The sequence below is a fragment of the Rhinichthys klamathensis genome, unplaced genomic scaffold (genome assembly GCF_029890125.1).
Source record: "Rhinichthys klamathensis goyatoka isolate OS25496 unplaced genomic scaffold, OSU_Roscu_1.1 h1tg000603l_1, whole genome shotgun sequence".
NCBI classification, from domain to species: domain Eukaryota; kingdom Metazoa; phylum Chordata; class Actinopteri; order Cypriniformes; family Leuciscidae; genus Rhinichthys; species Rhinichthys klamathensis.
In genome coordinates, this window is record NW_026607058.1 from 1,455,406 (window position 1) to 1,479,569 (window position 24,164).

Here is a 24,164-nt window from a genome sequence, read left to right on the forward strand (position 1 = left end):
GATAGTACTCTTAATATTTTCTGTTTTACTTCAATTTAATATATCTATATAATAATAATTTGTTACATAGTGCTTTTCTGGGGACTCAAAGCACTATATATGGAAGGGGGAATCCCCTCAAACACCAGCAATGAGCAGCATCACCTGGATGATGCGACGACAGCCATATTGCGCCAGAACGCCCACCACACACACACACACACACACACACACACACACACACACAATCCGTATATGGGGATGATTAGGAAGCCATGATTGACAGAGTCCAAGGGGCAAATTTGGCCATGGATGCCGGGATTACACCCCTACTCTTATTAGAAGAGGGGATTTTTAATGACCACAGAGAGTCATACAGTTAACGATAATAACCTTACTTGCTTTCATGTTTGTCTAAGTGTGGACGTCTAACGTTTCGACATGACATGTTTTGAAAGCCGTGATGTGCCCTAAAACTTTCCACAGCTGAAGACAATTTCAAAACCACACTTTAAAAATATATCCCTGAAGAATCCAGACACCAAATAAACACATTAAAATGCTCCATTCTGTTCGGAAATATAAATAGAGCTACATTATAAATCAGCACAATTATAAAGATGATTGTGTGCAGTTTTCCCTTGTTTGTCTCATTTTATTTGTCGTTATCAATTAATTTTCATTGACAGAACAGAACAAATAATCATCATTTGTTACACGTTCTAATCATTTTTCTCAGCTGACTGAAAATATAATATCAAACAGTGCAGAGCTCACTATTGACTCATTAGAGAGGTTTTATTTCTGTCTTTGCTTGATAATTATTCGTTTAAAATGATAGTACACCAAGAAAATTAAAAGTCTGTCATCATTGGCTCATATCATTCCAAACTGTATGACTTTTTTTCTTTACAATGTAAAAAAAAAAAAGTTCCCCTAATTCAACTTAAAAAGCTAAAATCAGCTAAATAAGTAAATGTAAGATAAGTAATCCAGTTGGTTGTACTTAAGTCTTTTGTTTTGTTTTTAATTTTGCCTTGTTGAATCACGCATAACATAAAAGTTAAATTGGTTAAATTATTTTGTTGAGTTAATGGGGAAAACATACGTTGCCATGACTTATTAAATCATAAATTTGACAGTGTTCGCTGGAGCACATAAAGAAACATCAGTCAGGACCTTCTGCTCTTTAGCGTTTATTAAAAGCAGATGGTTATTAGAGGCTGTCGAGCTGTAAAAACCACAGAAAAACGTACAGCAAAAGCACCAGCAAAAAGCGAATGACAGAATTTCTGTTTGGGTTGATCTTCCTTTGAAGCTTTTGTTATGTCTGAACTACATCCGTTAATCGTCTAGCTTTTTCATCTCCATTGTTTCATCACTGATGCACAAATACAGGTGAAACTCGAAACATTAGAATATGGTGCAAAAGTTCATTTATTTCAGTAATTCAACTTAAAAGGTGAAACTAATATATTATATAGAGACTCATTACATGCAAACTGAGATATTTCAAGCCTTTATTTGTTATAATTTTGATGATTATGGCTTACAGATATGACAGAATATTCTAATTTTGAATTTGGGGTTTTCATAAGCTGTGAGCAATAATCATCAAAATTATAACAAATAAAGGCTTGAAATATTGCATGTAATGAGTCTATATAATATATTAGTTTCACCTTTTAAGTTGAATTACTGAAATAAATGAACTTTTGCACGATATTCAAATTTTTCGAGTTTCACCTGTATTCATCCAAGAACAAATGAACAAAATCAACAAACTCCCTCTATTAGCAGCACTAGCACTCATGTCAGCTCGCTACAGAACGCGACTCTCACCGCGCACAAGATTTTCTAATCAAATGCATTTAAACAAAAAATTAACAATAAATTAACCATTATTCAGCGTTTAACATTAAACTGCTTCATGCGACTTTGATCAGGTTTGTAAACGGTCACTGTCACCCCCTTTTTGAGCATAGATGTGAAAATCCAAAATTAAATGGTTGTAATTCATGAATGCTTTGGAATACAGACCTAAGATTGGTCACTCGGCATATTATTGCTGAAGCAAAATGAAAGTGTAAAAGTTATAAAGTTATAGTTTACTGTAAAACAAATGTACTGTCCATCCATCCATCCAAACAGATAGACAACAAAAGGGGCTTGAGCACCTGCCCTTTTTATTCCTGGAGAGAAAGTGCCCTTTTTTCTGGGGTGTTTTTTATTTTATTTTTGAAAAATAATATATAGGCCTCTTCCTGTTTGCGCACAGCTTCCCTGTCAAACAAATATATTTATTGTGGTTTATATTTAGGTGAATACAGTGTGTGTGTGTGTGTGTGTGTGTGTGTGTGTGTGTGTGTGTGTGTGTGTGTGTGTGTGTGTGTGTGTGTGTGTGTGTGTGTGTGTGTGTGTGTGTGTGTGTGTGTGTGTGTGTGTGTGTGTGTGTGTGTGTCTAATAACATCATCACAATCGATAAACTGATATGCAAATTAGGCGTCAACTACAGTGGTGTGTATAAGTTATTACCCCCATGCTAAAGTTGCCTAAAAAGAGGAATAAAAAATCATCTTTTGGAAATTGATCTTAATGCCTTAATTAGAAAAATGAGGAAAAATCCAACCTTTAAGGACACCAATTTTCTTTGTGTATGAATAATGTATCATAAATAAATAAATGTTCTTCCTTAAAATACAGGGTGCATAAGTCAGGCCCCCCCATGTTAAATTCCCATAGAGTCAGGCAGATTTTTATTTTTAAAGGCCAGTTATTTCATGGATCCAGGATAATATGCATCCTGATAAAGTTCCCTTGGCCTTTGGAATTAAAATATCCCACATCATCACATTCCCTTCACCATACCTAGAGATTGGCATGGGGTACTTTCCATAAGATCATCTTTCAATGCAAATCAAACCAGCTATTAGGCTAACTGAAATAACACCATGCCAATCTCTAGGTATGGTGAAGGGAATGTGATGATGTGGGATATTTTAATTCCAAAGGCCAAGGGAACTTTATCAGGATGCATATTATCCTGGATCCATGAAATAACTGGCCTTTAAAAATAAAAAACTGGGGGGGGGGGGGGATTTTTCTTATGCACCCTGTATTTTAAGGAAGAACATTTATTTATTTATGATACATTATTCATACACAAAGAAAATTGGTGTCCTTAAAGGTTGGATTTTTCCTCATTTTTCTAATTAAGGCATTAAGATCAATTTCCAAAAGATGATTTTTTATTCCTCTTTTTAGGCAACTTTAGCATGGGGGTAATAACTTATTCACACCACTGTATAGTTAAAATACGCACATTTGCATCTAATTGACAGGGCAATGCAGGTAAATAGGATAAACAAAATAACTAAAGCATATCACCACAGAATGTCCCCAGTTAATGACTTGCATACATCAAGAGTCTTTCCCCCTGAAATTTAGAAATCTAAATTGGTGAATTTAGAAGAAATCTACAGATGCAAACAGATGGAGGATAGTAGGTTTAAAACAAACTCCATCTAAATGTGGATTTTGAAGGTTTTATTTGATGAGGATGAAGATACAGTCCTCCCTCAAATGTGAAACTAAGTCCATGTCACCATCAGGTGTATCAAATATATATTTGATTGAAACTAGTAGCATAGAAAACATGCACATTGTGGCTTCCTTTGCTGCTCTATAAACCTATGAATACTAAGGAGACCATGGTTTCTGTGTGAACTGATTATTTTGTAGACATCTTTTGAAAATAAAACAATTGCGTGAGTTTGAGGAAGATAAAATTATTTAACTTTTTTAATGATTTTTTTAAAAAAGGAAGTCAGAGTTGTGTTAATATATATACTATTTTGTTTAAAGAAAGTAAAAAAAATACGTAATTATGAGAAGTGCCCTTTTTTTCACTTGAGCCCCTGCCCCTCAAAATCTCTGTGCTCGTCCCTGCATCATACTGTACTAAACATTTTTTATTTTATACAAAAAATATATTTTACAAAATAGTATTTCCTCTAAAATTGCTATAAAATCAAAGCCATATGTCTAAACAAGTTGTGTTCCAAATTTGACGTTGATATCACAAAAACGTAAGACTTTTTTAGGCACTATACCAAAAACAGACCCCGCCCACATTTCATTGCATTTTTTTGATGCATTCTCCTGTACCAAATTAATATTATTAAATATATTAATATTACATTTCTGTCACAATATCACAAAACAGTCGCCAAATATGAGTCTCATACCAATTCCGATGATATGTAATTTGTCAAGATTAGGGATATGTTAGGATGATACCTAATTTATGATGAATACTAAAATATGTGACAGGGAAAAAAAGACAGTTAAAAAAGAGTGCCATTCATGGTAACACATTATATGTGTGAAGTTTCCGGAGAAAGTGACCCAACAGTCCCTGGTGATCCGACAGGAAGTTTACTTTTGAGCAAAACATCTCGGAATTTCCTACTGACATAATAAAACTTTTGCATTTTAACATGTTAACTCAGATAAACATTTACACAACATGTTCACTGTGGTCAAGCATTTGTGTTTGTTAGCGATCCAAAGCACTTGTGATTCAAGCTTGAAAATATGATTTCACTTTGTAAATCATTTCCATCTGCTCAATTTGCCAGATATGTCCAGTATTTCCTGGACTTTCTTCTCTTATTGTTTTTGATGAAAGCTCGTAGCTCTGAGCTGATGTCCAATCCTCTGAACGTCACTGATACGGACAATGAAATTAAACAAAGTTTAACATCTAGCTTAAATATCCGTTCAATGGTCTTACTGAAAGTGACCCTTCAGTGCAATAAAAATGCCTTCATCTTTCAATCAAAATGCAATAACCCACTTTCCTTTTCCACTAACATGATGATGACGGTACAAGCAGGAGAAAATGTTGCCCAACGGAAAGCAAACACAGAAGCCCTACTTTTTAATACGTTCCTGGCTTCATTTCAATGCAATGCTGTGTGCATGAAAAACTTGCTCCATCTTTTAAATGACTCAATTCTAGTAAGTAACAGACGCTTTTCATGATCCAACCAATTCCCAGTGGATAATTAAGTCCGGACATGCATATTCTTCTTGATGAACATCCTTTTTAACTCATAAATAAATCAGACTACGGAAACAAAAAATGGTTTCAATTTGACTAAGTATCTTTCTAAGTGAACAATGATGGTAGCTCATGATGGCAAAAAAAAATTAATCTACCTCACTTAAACCAAACATTGTCCTATAATCAGGAAAAACCTGACACGATCACTGTTCAGAATAACACACTACTAACACATTTATAAAAAGATTTAAGTATATTAGAGCTGTCACAATGTACCTTGTGTCGTGTCGATTTAACGGTAAAATAACTGAAGTGGCGCATTCCCAGGACGAGAATCTACCGCAATATTAAAGTGTTTTATAAGTTTCCACATTCTATTTAAACAATTTAAAAATAATGATATAGCATAGTGATATTGTGAAATCACAAAGTCTGCAATTCAATTAAATAAATATATGCTCTGCGAGTTTAATATTTACATGCGTGCGGGTTACATGTTTCTCAGAGCGGCTCCGTTCACAGTAAATGCAGTCGTTTGGGTTTTAAATAATGTGCATTTGGGAACGCATATAAAGTCTGACGCGCATAGAGAAGTGTTGTGCTGTTATTTTCATGCGTGGAGCGTCTCAAACTCCATCTCTGTGCATGGAGTGAACTTGGTTTGCTTATTACATTTATCTGGGAACGCAACATACGCCATTTCATCAGATTTGTAACTTAACCCTCTGGGGTCTTTCATTTCAAAGTCACACTCAGGACCTTCGGGTCCTAATGAGCCGGAAGGGTGGGATTAATATTTATTTTTTAAAAATCATCTTTTTTCTTTTTTTTTACTTGTTTTTTATAATATTTTTTCTTTTTTTGGTGTTTTGAGATAATTTCAAAAATAAAAATGATTTATAATTAATATTAATGCAATAATTATGACCCATTTTTTCCCCATTGAATATAATCGAATTTTCTTTTTCTTTTCTTTTTTCTTCTTTTTTTTTTTAAAGCTGTATTTCATTTTAGAGTCAAGGCCTCATGAAAGCAATTTTTGAAATGAGATGGATGCCATCTGGTGGACAAACTGAGCATTTTAAAAATTCAAAACCCATATGTAATCTGAATTTATTAGTGTGTATGTGTATAAAAGTGTGTTTGTGTGTGTGTGTGTGTGTGTGTGTGTGTGTGTGTGTGTGTGTGTGTGTGTGTGTGTGGATGTGTCTGTTTTGCACTCTTGATGTTTTATAGATTCACCCCTTCAGTGTTGTGTGCTTTTTTTCTGGATCGTGGCTGATTTGTAGTTTGTACGCACAAAAAAACTCTGTATTTTCACATTTTTGCCAATTTCCCATTCATTTCCTATGGGGGTCCATTTGGACCCGAAGGTCCTGAGTGTGACTATTTTTTTTACAACCACTTAGACTATTCAAATCCTGTCCCCAATTTTTTTGGGTGTTCATATACCAAGTACCAACAAAGTCACCAAATTTCGGACCATTCCGATAAAGCTATGATTAAAAAAAAAAAAAAATGTATTTAAATGCTTCGGGTCCATTTGGGCCGAAGGACCCCAGAGGGTATAAACCGATGCCAAAACAGCAGAATACATCAATATGTTTCTAAATATGGGAATTGTTACTTTTTTGAGATTTTAAAATAAAAGTTTAAACCCTCACTGTAGCATTTCTACGGTAAGTTGTTCAATATTAAATATTATGTGGACATTTGAATTAAAATAAGGATTTGATCTGCTGTAATGTGTAACAACAACAACAATCACGTACATAAGTTCATTGTTTATATTATGTATATTATCTTATGTATTTTAGCAGTTGTTCAATAAAACCATATGGTTACTTATTTTTGGCGTCATTGTTGCTATAAATGTATTTTAAGTAATTTTAAAGGATACTTTTTACACGATTACTCGTCAAATTAATCAACAGATTACTTGATTACCAATATAATCGTTAGTGACAGCCCAAATTTTTATTTCAAATTTATGCTGTGTTCATCAAAGAATCCTAAAAAAATTATCAGGGTTTCAACACAAAAGTGAAGCAGCTCAACTGTTTTCAACATTGATAATAATCATAAAATGAAAAATCATCATATTAGACTGATTTCTTAAGGATCATGTGACACTAAAGACTGGAGTAATGATGCGAAAAATTCAGCTTTGATCACAGGAATAAATTACACTTACACACACACACACACACACACACACTCCCGATCTGATGAAGGACCTGCGCCTGCACACGACGACAACACAGTCCTGAAGTGTCCACTAGTGTCTCCCTGAAGGCCCTCTTCTCCTTCCCTTCACCTCTTTACAGATAAAACGTTGTCAAAATAGTTCCGGTTCAATAGTTCCGGTTAAATAATTCTGTATTATACATTTTTAAGGCCAGACAAGTAATTTGTTGAGGTCAATTTGTAAAGAAAGACTACACACCTGTCCTGCGCACATATACTGTATATCCAAATGCGGATACCTATAGACTAAACACGTAATATGCATGTGCACGCCGTCAGCGTTTTCCCAGATTTGCGTTTTTAAAGGTTGCGCAGAGATAATTAAATAAAAAAATAAAAAATAAAAAATAGGCTTGCTTGCATCTTAGAAGCTATTTCAAGGTTTGCAGGCCGTTGTTGTGCGGATGAGCGGACTGATCGCATTCAAGGTTTTCTGTTAGAACGGTGTCGTGTTCGCGGTCATTAATAGCTAATGATCTTTGCAACGGAAGTGAATCAATCAAAACTTAATTTATCTGGACAATAACTTAATTCTAGAGCTAATGTAAAGCCAAAACAATCTCTGTAACTTTAATTTCCTAGTATCACTGTAAAGCTGCTTTGAAACAGTCTGTATTGTTAAAAGCGCTATATAAATGAAGGTGACTAGACTTTACAATATATTCATATAGACAACCGTTATTTAAAATGGTAATAAAATGTCACTGTTTTTACTTTGTTTTTCATCTAATAAATGCAGCCTTGAAGAGACTTCTATTAAAAACAGTAAAAATCTTTTAATCAAACATTGGCTTATACTACAGTTTGAATGTTTATCATTGCATTATGTATAGTAGGAACTATAGTATGTACTGTAGTACTAGTATTCTGAACACAGCTAATTTTATTTAATTTAAAAGCACAGTTTTGCTCACCTGACATTGAACCACTATCAGAGACACATTAGTGTGATTTACATTAGTGAATGTGCGAAGGCTGCATATCCTCAACAGAGCAATAAACCACTAACATCGTACAGTAAGTGTTCAGTAAGAGCTAAATGACGCTCTCATTTGGGCCTATGAGACACTTTTGAGAAGTGATTTTAATCTTGAGGTTCATAAATAACAGCTCGGCCTCAATAATAGTTGTGTGGTGTACTCTTGCCTCCATTGTGTTTTTTAAATGGAAATGTCTTGGAGTCGATTCAAATAAACACTGAATCTTATTGGATTCAGACCTCCGCTCAAAACAAACACGGAAACTCTTCCCATCAGAGCTGAGCTTTCATTTTTGAAGACAATAAAGTTCGCAATGCTCTAGAAACCATTATGATTCTACTAAACCTTTTAAACATTTGTTGTATTTTGGATTGTTAATCACTGACACAGATTTAAAGAACTGATTCAAATGATCCGCTTTATTGTGCTCATCAGCAAGAAAATAAACTAGATATGTACATGGTCTGAATACAATTTGATGGTGTTTGTTTCGTAAAACTCAACGCAAAAGTGTAAAGGAAAAAAAAAGGCAAACAGCACAAAAACACCCCCATAATGATGTCATCAGCAGCTGGGATGTTGTTGGATTTGTAAACACACTTTCACAAGGTCAGGACCACATTTTTCTGATAAGGAGCATTAAATCTGACTAATAAACATTAAAGAAAGAGTTGAGGGGTCACAGACACCCCAGGACCCTTCTGACAGTCTTGACCAATCGAGGGAAATCCGCTTTATTTATTTAAATCCAGACGGCTGTTTCTGAGTAATCCAGTAAAAGAACAGAAGGAAAAAAGCAGGAGGGTGGAGAGCAGGTCTGACATCAGAGTAATGTGGAGCTCACACTCGTTTAAGAGTCAGGCCGTGCCGAGCGTTCGACAGAGACACAGCACACCCGCAGCAGAACACACACATCTGGATCTGCTTTCTGGAGGAGCTGAGGTACGTACTGCACTGATTCAATTACAAGACCACAAACAACATGTCATTTTCAACTGAATGTGCGCTGTGCATTAGACGTGGTGTGTCCATTGCACTGTATCTCTTAAATTCCATTGATTTAGAGCAGTTTTGAAAGGAATTAATAAAGCATGTTCGCACAAAGGATTTTCCAGGAACAACATGTTCTGCTAGAAAAACAGGAGGAAGAAATCAAAGCAAAACAAAAGCAAGAGAAAAGGCAAAGGAAATAGACGGGTTGGCATTTTTAATTGTGCTGTTTGAAGCTTCATTACATATGTGACTTTTCTAAACTTCTAGTTAGAAATTAAAACATGTATGGTACATTATTGTCAGGTTTATGTGTTGGTTGGTCTGAACATCTGGAAAGTATCAATGCAAGGATTTTTTTTTTTATGTCAATTCATGTACTTTTTCAAATGTTTTTTCTTGTGATATGTGTAATCATGTAAATCAAGAATACGGTACTCAAGCGGGTGACTGTTAGTATGGTGAACTACTTGTTAGTTGATGAACACTAACTTGTGTTTGTGAGGGTCTATATAAAATTAGCATTATGCACTCTTCACCATTTTTAGTTCTTCAAAAATGTTTGAACCTTGAACTTTTTATTCATCAATGAATCCTTAATATGAAGCAGGACAACTGTTTTCAACATTGTTAAGAATCAGCATAACATAATGATTTCTGAAGACTGGAGTAATGATGCTGAAAATTCAGCTTTGATCACAGAATTAAATTTTACAATATATTCACCTACAGCTATTTTAAATTGTAAAAATATTTCACAATACTACAGTTTTTTTTTACAATTTATTTTACTTTCAAAAACATAAAAAAAATCTTACCAACTCCAAACTTTTGAACGGTAGACAGAGTATATTAGTTAGAGATTTAATCATTGGGTTCAGACAGTCCCATAATTCACATCCTGGGATAAAAATACATAAACAAAACACTGAGAAAAAAAAAGTAAATACCTAAACAGCTTATCTAATCACAGACTATTCTTTGTTGCTTAGTCATAGTTACCAGCAATTAGTCTGACTAAAAAGATTCACTCTTCTGACTACTGACCCATGAAGGGAAAATAAGTCAATGTTTTAGCCTAAGTTTGTTCGTTTCCTTCCCCTGCTATTTTCCAGCCAATCAGCCGCCTGACAGACGGTTTCCCCTTAAAACACTGGAAATATTATGCAACTACCGGTACACAACACTTTCATACTGTAAGATGCCACTTCGTGGATTCCAGGATTTACTCATCCACAAGTCGTTCCAAACCTCTATGAATTTCAATTTTTATTATGTGGATCAAAACACTGTTTTTTTTTTACATACAATGAAAGCAAGACATATGAGTTTGCAATGACATGAGGGTGAGAAAATGCTGACAGCCTTTTCAATTTTGGGTAAAGATTTCAAGTGAACAATTGCTTTACCAAACAAATAAGATTTTTGGGAAAAACTCTTGTAATTGCCTTCCCCTTCCATTTGTTTGGCTTGGCGTCACCACTAGATGGCGAAATAAACATATTGGAAATAAGGGAAAGGAAACAGCTCGAGAACAAACATGAAATACTCTTGCTCTAACAAGCAGACTAACTCGAGAAACTGGCTTAAGCTTTAAGCTTTAGTATCCCTTTGGCAAGCAGAACGAGGTATGTTTAGTTTGTATTTCTTTGGTACGATTTGTTGATTCATTTGAACAATGTTAAATATTTTAAGTGAACGTTTGTTTATATTGTGAAATATGTATGGTTTTGTTTGTTTTCTTTGTAGTTTTACGGTGCCACCGTGCTGTGATGCGATTGTTATGGTGCTATGAAGTAAATCAAATGTGTAAACACAGTGCTGTGATTCATGGAGAACATTTGCAACAAAGAATTGAGAAATGAATACTTCAGCAATAAAGTTTTTTGCATTTGAGTAAAATAAATCGTCAAAAACTCTCTGCCTCTTTTCTTCGAAGCTGAAGGGCCGCTACAGTAAAACTCGCTGCTACACATGAGGTTTTCATCGTGTTGCTGTTGTTTCATCGCATGAGTGCGCGTCCGACACTGTTTTTTTACATCTGAAAGCTTTTACAAATACAGCTTCCTGGACTGTGTGAGTTGAAACTTTTACAATTAAAGACACTTTAGATGTTTATAAATATTTAGAATTTTACAAAGAATTGAAGTTTCAAGACATGAAGTTGAATGAGTTGTGTAATCTAGATTCATGAAGTTGAAGTTATTGATTTGAGTATTCGTTTTAGAAGGTATTGACTGCCATAGGTTATTGCTGGGTTTATATTTATGGTATACGTTTTCAAACAAGTGTAAAATGTTGAATGTCAAAGAATTTATGATTGTGTTGCATATACAATTTGACTTATTCCCATTGCTGATTATTTGAATTAAATTATAGATGTCTGATATGAGTAATTTATCACCCTCTTTAAGTTTTTAGACAGACAAAATGGAAGACACAGTTGAGCAAATGGCAGCGCAAGCAAGTCAAACGTTAGTTCCTGATAAGGATTTAAAATATTAATATTTCTATAGAAATGCAACATCAAGTTCTTGAAAAAGAAATCGTACAGAGAAAGGCAAAGAGATGCATAAACAGGAGACAAGGAAGCAAGAGAAAGCTTTTAACAAAGCTTTTGACTCCTGGAAGCAGACAGCTAAGGAAACTATGTCTAAATTGAAAGCTTTATGCACATACGAAGAGCTTGAACAAATTTTAAAAGGCCATTCAAACTAGACATGATGAGGTCACCCAGCATTATGCTCCCTTATTGCGCAATCAAACAACAACTGCAGAGATTGTTAAAAGAGTAGATATTTGTGCCACACTGACTGCAGAAATTTCAGATTTGGTGAGCAAACGAATAGAAACGGTTGATCAGATCCATAAAAAAGAAGTTGTGAAAGAGAGAGTAAGGCAGATATTAAATAAAGATGAGTAAATGGTAAATGGACTGCATTTATATAGCGCTTTCACAGACCCAATGGCCACCAAAGCGCTTTACATTTGCCTCACATTCACCCATTCACTCACTCATTCATACACCGACGGGCGACGGCAGCCATGCAAGGCGCCATCCAGCTCGTCGGGAGCAGCTGGGGTTAGGACATGGACACCTCGACACTTGGTCAGGTGGAACCGAGGATTGAACCACCAACCTTCCGGTTTGTAGACAACCCACATGAACCACTGAGCCACTGCCGCCCCTGTATACATCTGTCTTTGGTTGCACCAATACCGATACCATCATCTCAGAATCATCACAGACTTCAGAAAGCCTAACAACATCGGAGACCTCTTCCAAAGCTTCCAGTCAGCGAGCCGACGCAGAAGCAGAACTCGCAGCCAAAGTAGAGCAAGCGAAGGCTGTGCAAGAAATTCACAATCAGCAGGCCAGATTACTTGAGATGGAAAATGACTGAAAGCTGAACGAAGCAAGAATGCTAGCAGAGATGAAACAGAATGAATCAGAGATCCTGAAAACTACTTTTCCACTCCTCCCACCGTAGGAATAAGACATCAGGAAGAGGATCTTCCCATCCAATATTTCTACGGCACAACTCCTGTAAAATGCACTTTCCTTTCAAAAGGAAAGGAGCAACAAACCCAATAGGGTCGAACAAGGAAGCAACAATTGACAAAATACCTTGACGTGTTACAGGCTGGTCTTTCAGTTTGATGTCAAAACTGAATGTATCATCTTTCATAAACCACTGAATGCCAAGAACGTATCAGGTTAAGAGGTTTAGTAGTTATTGCCCACTCTCGGGAATTCACACAATGAAGAAATTCATTCTTATTTGAATTCCTTAGAGTGGGCAATAACTACTAAACCTCTTAACCTGACAAAAGTCCTAAGTATAGGCTTGCTGTACTTCAATACATTTCCAACCTTGGAGTCCTCAAACTCGCAGGCCACTAACCTTAGTACTAGGACGACCACAGATACAGTCACTGCAAGTAATAAGGTTAGTGGCCTGCGAGTTCGAGGACTTCAAGGTTGGAAATGTATTACAGTACAGCAAACCTATAATTGTGATTTTATTCCTGTGGACAAAGCTTATATTCCAACTAGAAAGACTGCGTTGCAATGGCCTCACCTCAAGCACATTGCCAATGGGTTGCCACCCCTCCAGAGCTGTGATATAGGATTGTTGATCGGATATGATTGTCCTTCAGCATTAGCTCCCTTAGAGTTCATTATCGGCATTGAAAATCAGCCTTTTGCACAGAAAACAGTGCTGGGTTGGAGTATCATTGGCCTTTGTAATCCCCACCTGGACAGACAAGGAAGTCAAAGTTTCATTCATCGAGTCTCAGTGAAAGAATTGTTAGTTTCTTCAGCTAATGATGTCTTAAAGGTATTATAGTCAGACTTCAATGAGAAGGGTTACGAGGACAAATATGTGTCCCAGGAAGACGTCCGTTTTATACGTCTTCTTAGTTATAACATCAAACATAAAATCCTCCTTCTCTACCTAATAACAAGAAGCTTGCTATGGTACGTTTGCAGCCCTTAAAGAAGAAACTGAAGTCAAACCAACAGTATTGTGATCATTATAAGGCCTTCATGAAAGAAATGTTGTGGTATATACCCCATCATGGCGTTTACCACCCTCACAAGCCAGACAAGTTGAGGGTGGTATTTGATTGCTCTGCAAAATCTTGTGGCATTTCTTTTAATGACTCTTTCTTCTTCTCACTGGTCCAGACTAGGGGTGGGGGAAAAAATCGATTCTTAGATGCATCGCGATGCGGACGTGGACGATTCTGAATCGATTCACAATTGTCAAAAATCGATTTTCAAAAAAAAACATTTTTTTTTCGATATATATTTATAATAACGTAATATTGACGGAACGCGAAAGACGGAACTCTGAAGCGCGGAAGTGCAGTGGCCGGACCGTCTGTGGCGTGCACATAACAGACGCGGACGCGATGGCTGAGCGCCAAATCCAAACACCCTCCTCGTTAAAAGCTGACGTGTGGAAATATTTTGGCTTCTGAAGTTGAAGGGGGAAAGGAGCTGGACAAGAGCCACACTAGTTGTAAGCTTTGTAGAGTAAAACTAAAATATTTCGGAAACAAGACACATGAAGCCAAATGACACGTTTCCAGCCAGAGGAGGAAAAACACTCGGCTGTAACGTTACCGGTCGTTGTTATATTATTAATTTACTACAAATATGCTGCTGCTAGTTCAGACACACATGTATTTTCCTGTTGGTTCTTTGCAATGTTAATAAAATATATTGTACGTTAATTCTTTATGGGTCATTACTTTGTACTTTTAAAGCAAAGTATTTATAGTCACACACACACAAAAAAAAGATTCTGATAATCGATTTAGCATCGAATCGCAGCCCTCTGAATCGTAATCGAATCGAATCGTGAGGTGCCTAGAAATTCCCACCCCTAGTCCAGACTTGGAAGGAAGCTGTTGCTGTGACATGATCTCGAAAGGTTGTTCCATCAACTACTTGAGATTCTTATGGTGGGAAAATGGAGATTTGGAAAGAGAACCCCAAGAATATAGAATGACTGTACACCTTTTCGGTGCCGCTTCATCTCTTGAATGTGCCAACTTTGGCCTTAAATACCTTGCAGAGCAGTATAAGTCAGAGTATCCCACAGCCTCGTCATTCGTGAAGAAGAACTTTTATGTTGATGACGGCTTGATTTATGTCCCATTGATCCAGGAAGCGAAGGAGTTGATTGTCAAAGCTCAAACCCTGTGCAAGCATGGAGGGTTACGCCTTCATAAGTTTAATTCAAATAAGAATGAAGTTCTTCATTGTGTGAATTCCTCAGAGTGGGCAATAACTCCTAAACCTCTTAACCTGACTCCTGAAATAACAGGATTCTAGGGGTGTCCCCGACTAAGGATTTTCATAGTCGAATCAGATTCGTCAAGTCCTGCCTATAGTCGACTAATAGTCGAATCATGTGTGTGGTGTTGGGGAGGGGGCGGGGCTTTAACATTTTAAAGCCGCGATGTACAGAACATCACACAAAGATAGAAGAAAATGTATAAAAACATTTTGGATCTATAAAAACTAAGAAATAACATAAATAACTGCAGAAAGGCCACACTGCAGATAGGATTTGCATTTCACATGCAAATCAAATTAAATTGGCTGAATTGCCTGTACGAGCATGCTCTATAGGCCTACAGCGCAACATCGATGCACTGAAAAATAATCAACAATTAAGAACATAATATAGGCTACTTTTATAATAAATAAAAATACAAAACGAAATAAGTCAGAATCAAATCACAAGAAGCAGAACAAATGTGTGCAAAATGCCTAAAGTGCAGGGGAACAAATATTCAAAACACAAGTCACAAATAGTTAAATTAGATCACCCTGAGTGATCAATTAATAAAATAAAAATAAAGAAATTATTAAAATAACGAAAGTATGGCCAGGATTGTCAACTTTGTATTTTTAACTGCAGAAACAACAATAAACGCTAAACTAGAGCGGCAGTCTTTTTAGCTATAACGTGTTCACAGTATCCAAAAATCAAATTAGAACCGGCTGAAATGTTTTGAAATCACTTATCCATACCTGATCGAAAAAACTAAATCCAGTCTTTCACTCGGCCTGTGTCCGTTTGAGTCTTTTCACATTGTGTGCGCGGATAAAATACATTCTAAAACGCTTAACGTGAAAAACGCTTAACGGCTTTGTCCTAAAACTGTTATATTAAAAGATCAAATTCTGTACACACCTTATATTAATAAAGCATACTATATAGCTTACAGAAAAGCAGATGAGCCCAGAATATGAACGCAACGCGTTTTATTATAACTTAGGCTACGTTAAGCATTTTCCTCCCATAGAAAACCGTTAAAGAAAAAGCTTCACGTGACTTTCAATAGGAGAAACGCGTTGCGTTCATATTCTGGGTTCATCTGCTTATCTGCACATAGAATGGTTTCTTAAGGTGTGTAGCCTACTGTGTACATACATTAGAACGTCCCGAGGAAAACCAACCTGTTAACGTTGGCCGGCAGAAGTGCTTTCCTGATGCTAAATCCAGCCTTGGAGTATATCCTTTCTGATGGTGTGCATCTTTAGATTGTCTTATCCCAGACATTTTTAAAGATTTAAATCCCTGCCGACAAGACGCTCCTCTGTCGGTCACGGATATCGAAAGTGAAACTTAAATCTGTCACGGGGTGTTTGGATTTATTCACCCTGCACGCACGTTAAAATATTTATTAAAAGCTTCTTTCTTTGCACATTTTTATCGACAGCATTATCATAATAGGCTGTACATTAACATATTGACAGAAAACCAGTAGTTCTATGTGAAATCAGACATTGAGCACACTCATATAGCCAAAATGACAATCCTCGTTTAATAACACATCTGCGAAGATTCGACCGTGAGATTGGTAGTCGAATCAGGCTCCTCCTATCGAAGCATCGAATCTTCGACTATTCGGGGTCACCCCTACAGGATTCGTTCTTGGCATTCAGTGGTCTACGAAAGATGACACATTCAGTTTTGACATCAAACTGATAGACCAGCCTGTAACACGTCGCGGTATTTTGTCATTTTGTTGCTTCCTTGTTCGACCCTATTGGGTTTGTTGCTCCTTTCCTTTTGAAAGGAAAGTGCATTTTACAGGAGTTGTGCCGCAGAAATATTGGATGGGAAGATCTTCTTCCTGTTATCTTATTCCTACGGTGGGAGGAGTGGAAAAGTAGTTTTCAGGACTACTTAGCGGCCTTTAAGCTTCGAAGAAAAGAGGCAGAGAGTTTTTGACGGGTGCCTTCAATTTATTTTACTCAGATGCAATAAACTTCTTTGCTGAAGTATTCGTTTCTCAATTCTTTGTTGCAAATGTTCTCCATGAATCGCAGCACTGTGTTTACACATTTGATTGACTTCATAGCACCATAACAATCGCATCACAGCACGGTGGCACCGTAAAACCACAAAGAAAACAAAAGAAACAATACTTAAATATCAAAGCAAAAATAAACTCAAATGACATTCACAATATAAAAAAGCGTTCACTTCACATAATTAACATTGTTCAAATGAATCAACACATCGTACCAAAGAAATACATGAAAAACAAACTAAACATACCTCGCTCTGCTTGCCAAAGGGATACTAAAGCTTAAACTAGTTTCTCGAGTTAGTCTGCTTGTTAGCTCGAGAACAAACATGAAATACTCTTGCTCTGTTTCCTTTCCCTTATATCCAATATATATTATAACCAATTATATCCTTATATCGCCATCTAGTGGTTACGCCAAGCCAAACTAATGAAAGGGGAAAGCCATTGCACTCCCACCAATTACGTTATGATAAATTAACACAAAACAAAAACACACAAATATCATACATGATTTCAAACTTCAATTACCTTTTTCAACACATAACACACCACAAAATATGGTGATGTTGTTTAACCTAATTGTCTAATGCAAGAGTCACCTTCATCAATGAATCACTCGCTCTCAAGTAGAACCACTCATTTTTGAATTGGTCGCTCAATGATTGAAGGTTTAGAGTGATGCCCTAACTTAGTCTTTAGTTTTCGTTCTCCTATTTGAACTTTAACTCGTCGGACTAAGCCATCGCTCCCTTGAATGACCTCAACTACAATGGACAGCTCGGGAAGAAAGGCAAGTGAAGAGAAGACCATATCTTTGATACTCCTTTCGACCCTTCTTTATGATAAACGGGCCAAAACAGTCCATACCAGTGTAGCAGAAAGGGGAAGAGGCGTCAATCCGTTCTTTAGGAAGCTCAGCCATTTGCTGAGCCACTCTTCTGGCCGTCTTGGCTTCCTACATTGTGCACATTTGTAAATCAATTTAGCTACTGATCTACTGCCACCGATAACCCAAAATCCATTTGCTCGGACATCCATTGATACCTCCCTTGATGACAAATTTTGGCATGATAGTATGTCAAAATAAGTTTGGTGACGTGACTGTCTTTTGGCAAAATCACTGGATGCTTGAACTCTTTACTAAGAGATGGCTGTTTCAACCTTCCTCCGACACGAAGAAGACCATCTTTCAAAATAGGATCGAGATGAGAAAGTACACTTGATTTCTGAAGAACCTTCCCTCCTTGAATTTCTCATCTCTTGGGAAAAAGCCTGTTGTTGAACGAGCTTGATAACAACCTCAGATGCCTTTTCTTGTTCTTCCACAGTTACAAAGTCATTAAGACATTTCTGTCTTGAGGCCAGCCTTTTTATTCTAGCAATCACATTAATGAGGGTTCTCCAGGAAGAAAAGTGACTAAATCGTTCAAGAACGTCACAAATGCTTGAACTAGTCTGACTTCAGGATCTCCCGCGAGTAGATTATTTGAGGTGTTAGGAGTTGGACACACTTCTCGTTCCCATAAAAATTTGGGTGTTGACATCCAGTTTGTTAAAGATATGTCTGAAACAAGAACTCTAGAAACATGATCAGCAGGATTTTCAGTGTTGACATAATACCACTGGCTTGTATTTTTATTTTCCCTGATTAGCTCCACACGATTTGCAACAAACACATGAAACCTTCTGGCTTCATTGTTGACATATGCTAGTACAACCTGCAAGTCAGTCCAAAAGAACTCTTGATCAATCTTCAGTTCCAGTTCAGCCTTTAACATAACACTTATTCTGGCTGAAACTACAGCAGCAGACAATTCCAGTCTCAGAATGCTTTTGATCTTTGTGGGTGCAACTCGAGCTTTGGCCATTACGAGACTACAGTGTACTTCATCTTTGTCATTCTTGAACCTAAGATAGGAAGATTCACCATACCCCAGGTTGCTTGCATCAGAGAAATGGTGCAGTTCTGTCCAGACAATTTTACTAAAAGATGGCGTATGATAGCATCTTTGAATGCTGAAATCTTTCAGGTCCTGAAAACTAGGCTACTTTTCCACTCCTCCCACCGTAGGAATAAGTCATCAGGAAGAGGATCTTCCCATCCAATATTTCTACGGCACAACTCCTGTAAAGGTCGAACAAGGAAGCAACAATTGACAAAATACCGCAACGTGTTAAAAGCTACTCAAACACAATCACCAAGGCTGCATTTATTTGATCAAAAACACACACAAAAATGTGAAATATTAAGTATGGAATAAGCGACACACCCAAAAAATACCCAACGACACGTTTTTGCCTGAGTTTCTCCGTACTGTATGTGTGTGCGTTTGAGTGCGGGAGAAAGAGATTGTACTTTTCCATAATGCATACATAATATATAAAGTACATCAGTGGCTTTGTGGGTATTGGTTCTGTGGGCTGTAAAGACCTTTGAAATAACTGAAATCATGTGGCGAAGTGATATGGAACTGTAATGCATTCGAGACCTGCTGGAACTACTTTAGCCATACGTTTCGCTGAAAAAAATTGCCCACCTTAGAATGTTTGTCAGCCAATCAGATTCAAGCATTCAACAGCCCCGTAGTTTAATACAATTAAAAATAACTATTTTCTAATGTTATTGTAATGTTCTAATTATTTTTGAATGTATTTTACATTACAAGCATTTCTTTTTATCATCAATATTGAAAACAACTAAATATATTTTTTGGGAAACCATGATTAATTTTTTTCCCAGGATTCTTTAATGAATAAAAAATGTATATTTCAAATCTTTTGTAACAAATAAATGTCGCTTAAGGTCAATTTAATGCGTTCCTGTCATATAAAACCATTACTTTCCTAAAATCTTTCTTTAAATCCTCCTTTAAAACTTTTTAATGGCAGTGTATCAATAAGAAAAAGTAATATTATTCCATTTAATATTATTCCATCCAGCTGCCATATCACCCTGTACCCCAAGTTCCCCACTGAAGCCAAGCAGGGCTGAGACTGGTCAGTTCCTGGATGGGAGACTCCTGAGAAAACCAGGTTGCTCCTGAAAGAGGTGTTAGTGAGGCCAGCAGGGGGCGCTCACCCTGTGGTCTGTGTGGGTCCTAACGCCCCAGTGTAGTGACGGCGACACTATACTGTCAAAGAGCACCGTCCTTCGGATGAGACGTTAAACCGAGTGTCATGTATTTGTCTCTTGTTTTGTGTGCTAACACATGGCCGGGTGTTTTTGGATGTGTTTGCATTGTCTTATGTTTTACCTCGTTTCCTTGTTAGTTAATGTTGATTGTGATCACGTGTCCTTGCCCGGCCCCTTGTGCCCTCGTTAGTATTGATGTTCATCAGTGTCACCTGTACCTTTGTAATTATGTGTTCTATGTAAGCTCCCGGTGTTTGTTCCTCAGTGCTTGTTTGTCTTGTTAACATTCAGTTCTGTGAGTATTGTGATCTGTCTGTGAATGTTCCAGCTCCGTTTTATTGTTAAGTCTAGTTATTGTTTGTTTGCCCCATCGTGGGTCTTTGTTTCTAGTTGTAAATAAACCGTGTTTTGTGAAAGTCACTGTCTGCGCTTGGGTTCTATTTAGCGTAACGTGACACAGAGGTCCTGACTCTCTGTGGTCATTAAAAATCCTAGGATATCCTTCGAAAAAGAGTAGGGGTTTAACCCCGGCATCCTGGCCAAATTTGCCCCTTGGACTCTGTTTATTTTTGTTTATTTTTAGGATCCCATTATCTGAAAGTCTGTGCAATCAGCTAGTCTTTCTGGGGGCCATTCTAAAAATAAAATTACATTACAACAAAAACAACAACATTTCAATCATCACAGTTAACACATACTGTATACACATTTCATGTACATACATACACACACACACTCATACATACATACAATCTAGTTTCAATTCATAATGAGACTAAATATAAATACCATATTATTTACAATTACCTTAATCAAAACATATAAGAACCTACATCAACACATAACACCTTAAACTTCTTTTAAATGACAGCTTATTACAAAGCTGACGAACTTCAATGGGAATGTTATTCCAGACGACTATAGCTCCAGCGCCGCCGCTCCCACCACGCGCATCACGCGCTGTGCGTAGGGCACCAAGTGCTGAGGGGGCACCAAAAATAGCCTAATGAAAAACCAATCATCAAACTTCTTGTTATAATCAGATTCAGCGCGTTCTTCCTCTTCATTCCGCAGCGGCGCCGAGCAGAGACAGAGAGCACGTCAGAAACACAGGACAGTGTGTGTGTGTGTGTGTGTGTTCATGTGTGTGTTCTTCTGAGCCTCATTGGTCTGTCACTGCTCGTCAATGTCAGAATATTTGAGATGACCAATCAAATCAAAGTAGGCGGGCTTTATGTTCACAGACGCTGAGCGCGAATTTTTACAGTGCAACTCGACGCTTCAGTGTACGGTCAAGTGCGAGATAAGATGTAAGTAGCTAAACTTAACTTTATTTGACAGTTTTTTTTAGGTCATAAATGTTAAACGAATGACAAAAAATAATTAGGCAAACTAATATAGTTGTGTCTAATTTCGCCATTTTGAACTGAAAATAGGTAACATGTAGCCTAGTGTAATAGTTTAGGCTACTGTCATTGTGAGGGGACAAGAAACATGAACAAAGCCGTTTTCATCATGTTAGGCACAGGATTTATAATGAATGTGTACATATTGAGAATAAAATACAAATTGTAACCTTTAGTAAATTAAAAAAGCTCAGCTTTAGGAGGGGAAGAGACAGGGCAAGAGAAAAACAAAGAGAAAAAGAGTGTGATGCTGATGAGGAGAGAAAAATAATCAGCTGCCCACTGATATGGTTTTAAAGCTGTTGTTATCGAATTTTTTTTCTTTTTTTTCTTCACAACATCTTAAAATGCACATCTGTAGTTCAGAAAAATCCTAAATTTCCCCCGAACACCCCTAACTAACCTGCCTCAAATTCGGGATCCCAGTGATTATAAAACCATGCCATTGCATGGTAATGAAACTAGTTAATAGTAAGCATTAGACCCTAATCTAAAGTGTTACTTTTTAGCTTTTTAATTTTTTTTATAAATCATACCCTCATTGGGGGCTTAGCCCCCCTAAATGAAAATCCTAAATGAAAATGTTTTTTTTAGGGGGGGGGGGGGGGGGGGGGGGGGGGGGGGCATCATAAAGGAATTATGCTTAGGGCACCAAAATGGCTAGCAGCGGCACTGTATAGCTCTATACAGGACGGTTTTCTTCATAAAATTAGTTTTTGGATAGGGGGTCGTTATATGACCATTATTTGCCTTTCTGGTGTTATGATTATGCACAGAATTACAATGCACTATTTGATTAAACAGAGAAATAGGCATTTTCGTTGTCAATGTGTTATATATCATAGTGCTTAAAGTAACTGTTATTCTTTGGTTTAAAGTGAGCCATGAACTTTGACTCTGACTCTGTCAATCATGGCTTCCTAATCATCTCCATATACTGATTGGGTTCATCACTGTCTCCTGTCCACCAGTAAGTGTGTGTGTGTGTGTGGGGGGGGGGTGGGCGTTCTGGCGCAATATGGCTGTTGTTGCATGATCATCCAGGTGATGCTGCTCATTGCTGGTGGTTGAGGAGATATTCCCCCTTCCATATATAGTGCTTTGAGTACCCAGAAAAGCACTATATAAATGTAACGAATTATTAAATTAAATTTAAAAACTGACGCTAAACATCTCTTCTCTTCACAGAAACATGGAGCACGACATAAAAGCAACAACATTATCAATCCTTTCTACAATTCCTACGACCATCTCAAGGAACAACCTCACCAATGACACCCAGTGTCCGCATTGGGAAGTGTGGGACTGGTTGTACATCATGCAGCCTGCTTACATGTTCATCATCTGCGTGCTGGGAATTCTGGGAAACATCTTCGTCCTGCTGGTCTTCGGCCTGCATAAGAAAGCATGTACGGTGGCAGAAATCTACCTGGGAAACCTGGCGGCCGCCGACCTCCTGTTGGTTTTGTGTCTGCCGTTCTGGGCGATCAACATCGCCAATGGTTTTGAATGGCGATTTGGGTCGGTTATGTGCCGTTTGGTCAACGCAGGCATCAGAATGAACATGTTTTGCAGTATTTACTTACTAGTGTTGGTCAGCGCAGATCGTTACGTTGCACTCGTTCATGCCATGTCTCGCGGTAGAATGAGACGACCACGATACGCCAAGCTCAACTGCATCGCCGTTTGGTGTTTCGGATTAATCCTCAGCATCCCAACGCTTCATTTCCGGGATACTCAATTCATCCCGGAGCTGAACGTCACGGCTTGTATTCTGAACTATCCGAGTCAAGGTGTCAGCCTCGTTTGCGACATCCTTCTCATTTTGCTCGGCTTCATCATCCCAATTTTGGTGATCACCTACTGCACGCTGAAGATCATTCGAGCCCTGAGCAAGCAAGTCGTCGACCGCTTTAACGCAGAAAACACGGAAAGGAAAGCCACCCTCCTGGTTCTGGTCGTGCTGTTGGTGTTTCTCTTGTGTTGGGTGCCGTTCCACCTCGTGACCCTTATAGATATCCTGGTGCGCTTCGGCCTCCTCGGCGGATGCGACTTTAATTCCGGTCTCGACGTCTCCAATCAGATATTCACCTACTTGGCTTTGAGCAACAGCGTGTTGAACCCGATACTCTACGTGATCGTGGGCAAGAACTTCAGGAAGAAAGTCAAAGAGCTGATAAAGCAACTTACAGAGAGAAAAGCGGATTCAACAAGCGGTTCTACAAGATCACAGCTCTCATCAACCTTAAAGACATTCACAACATTTTAGGACAATAATGTGTACAATGTTCATAGGTAATTATAATGTTTAATATGTAAGTTTTTATGTATACTGTAAAAAAATATCTTTTGAAGTTGTAAATATAACATTATTGGAGTATGTACTATTTTAGTTGTTCTACATCAAAATTTCACATTTAATGCAACGCCGTTACATTGTAATTATTTGTGAATTTTTTGGGGAAAATGTTTAAGTAAATCAACACCGTTTTTTTAAAGGTTATGTGATTACTCATTT

At 37.4% G+C, this 24,164-nt stretch overlaps 1 protein-coding gene across 1 annotated transcript; it reads left to right on the forward strand.

The window, feature by feature from the left end:
• Nucleotides 1–9,179: 9,179 nt before the first annotated feature.
• Nucleotides 9,180–23,944, forward strand: bdkrb2 (bradykinin receptor B2). The gene is made up of 2 exons (XM_056240533.1): nt 9,180–9,217; nt 22,835–23,944. The coding sequence occupies exon 2, from the start codon at nt 22,839–22,841 to the stop codon at nt 23,913–23,915; it is 1,077 nt and encodes a 358-aa protein (XP_056096508.1). The 5' UTR covers nt 9,180–9,217; nt 22,835–22,838; the 3' UTR covers nt 23,916–23,944.
• Nucleotides 23,945–24,164: the final 220 nt, after the last annotated feature.

Coding starts and splice junctions, on each gene's coding strand:
- bdkrb2 (XM_056240533.1), top strand. CDS start 22,839: ATGGAGCACGACATAAAAGCAACAACATTATCAATCCTTTCTACAATT.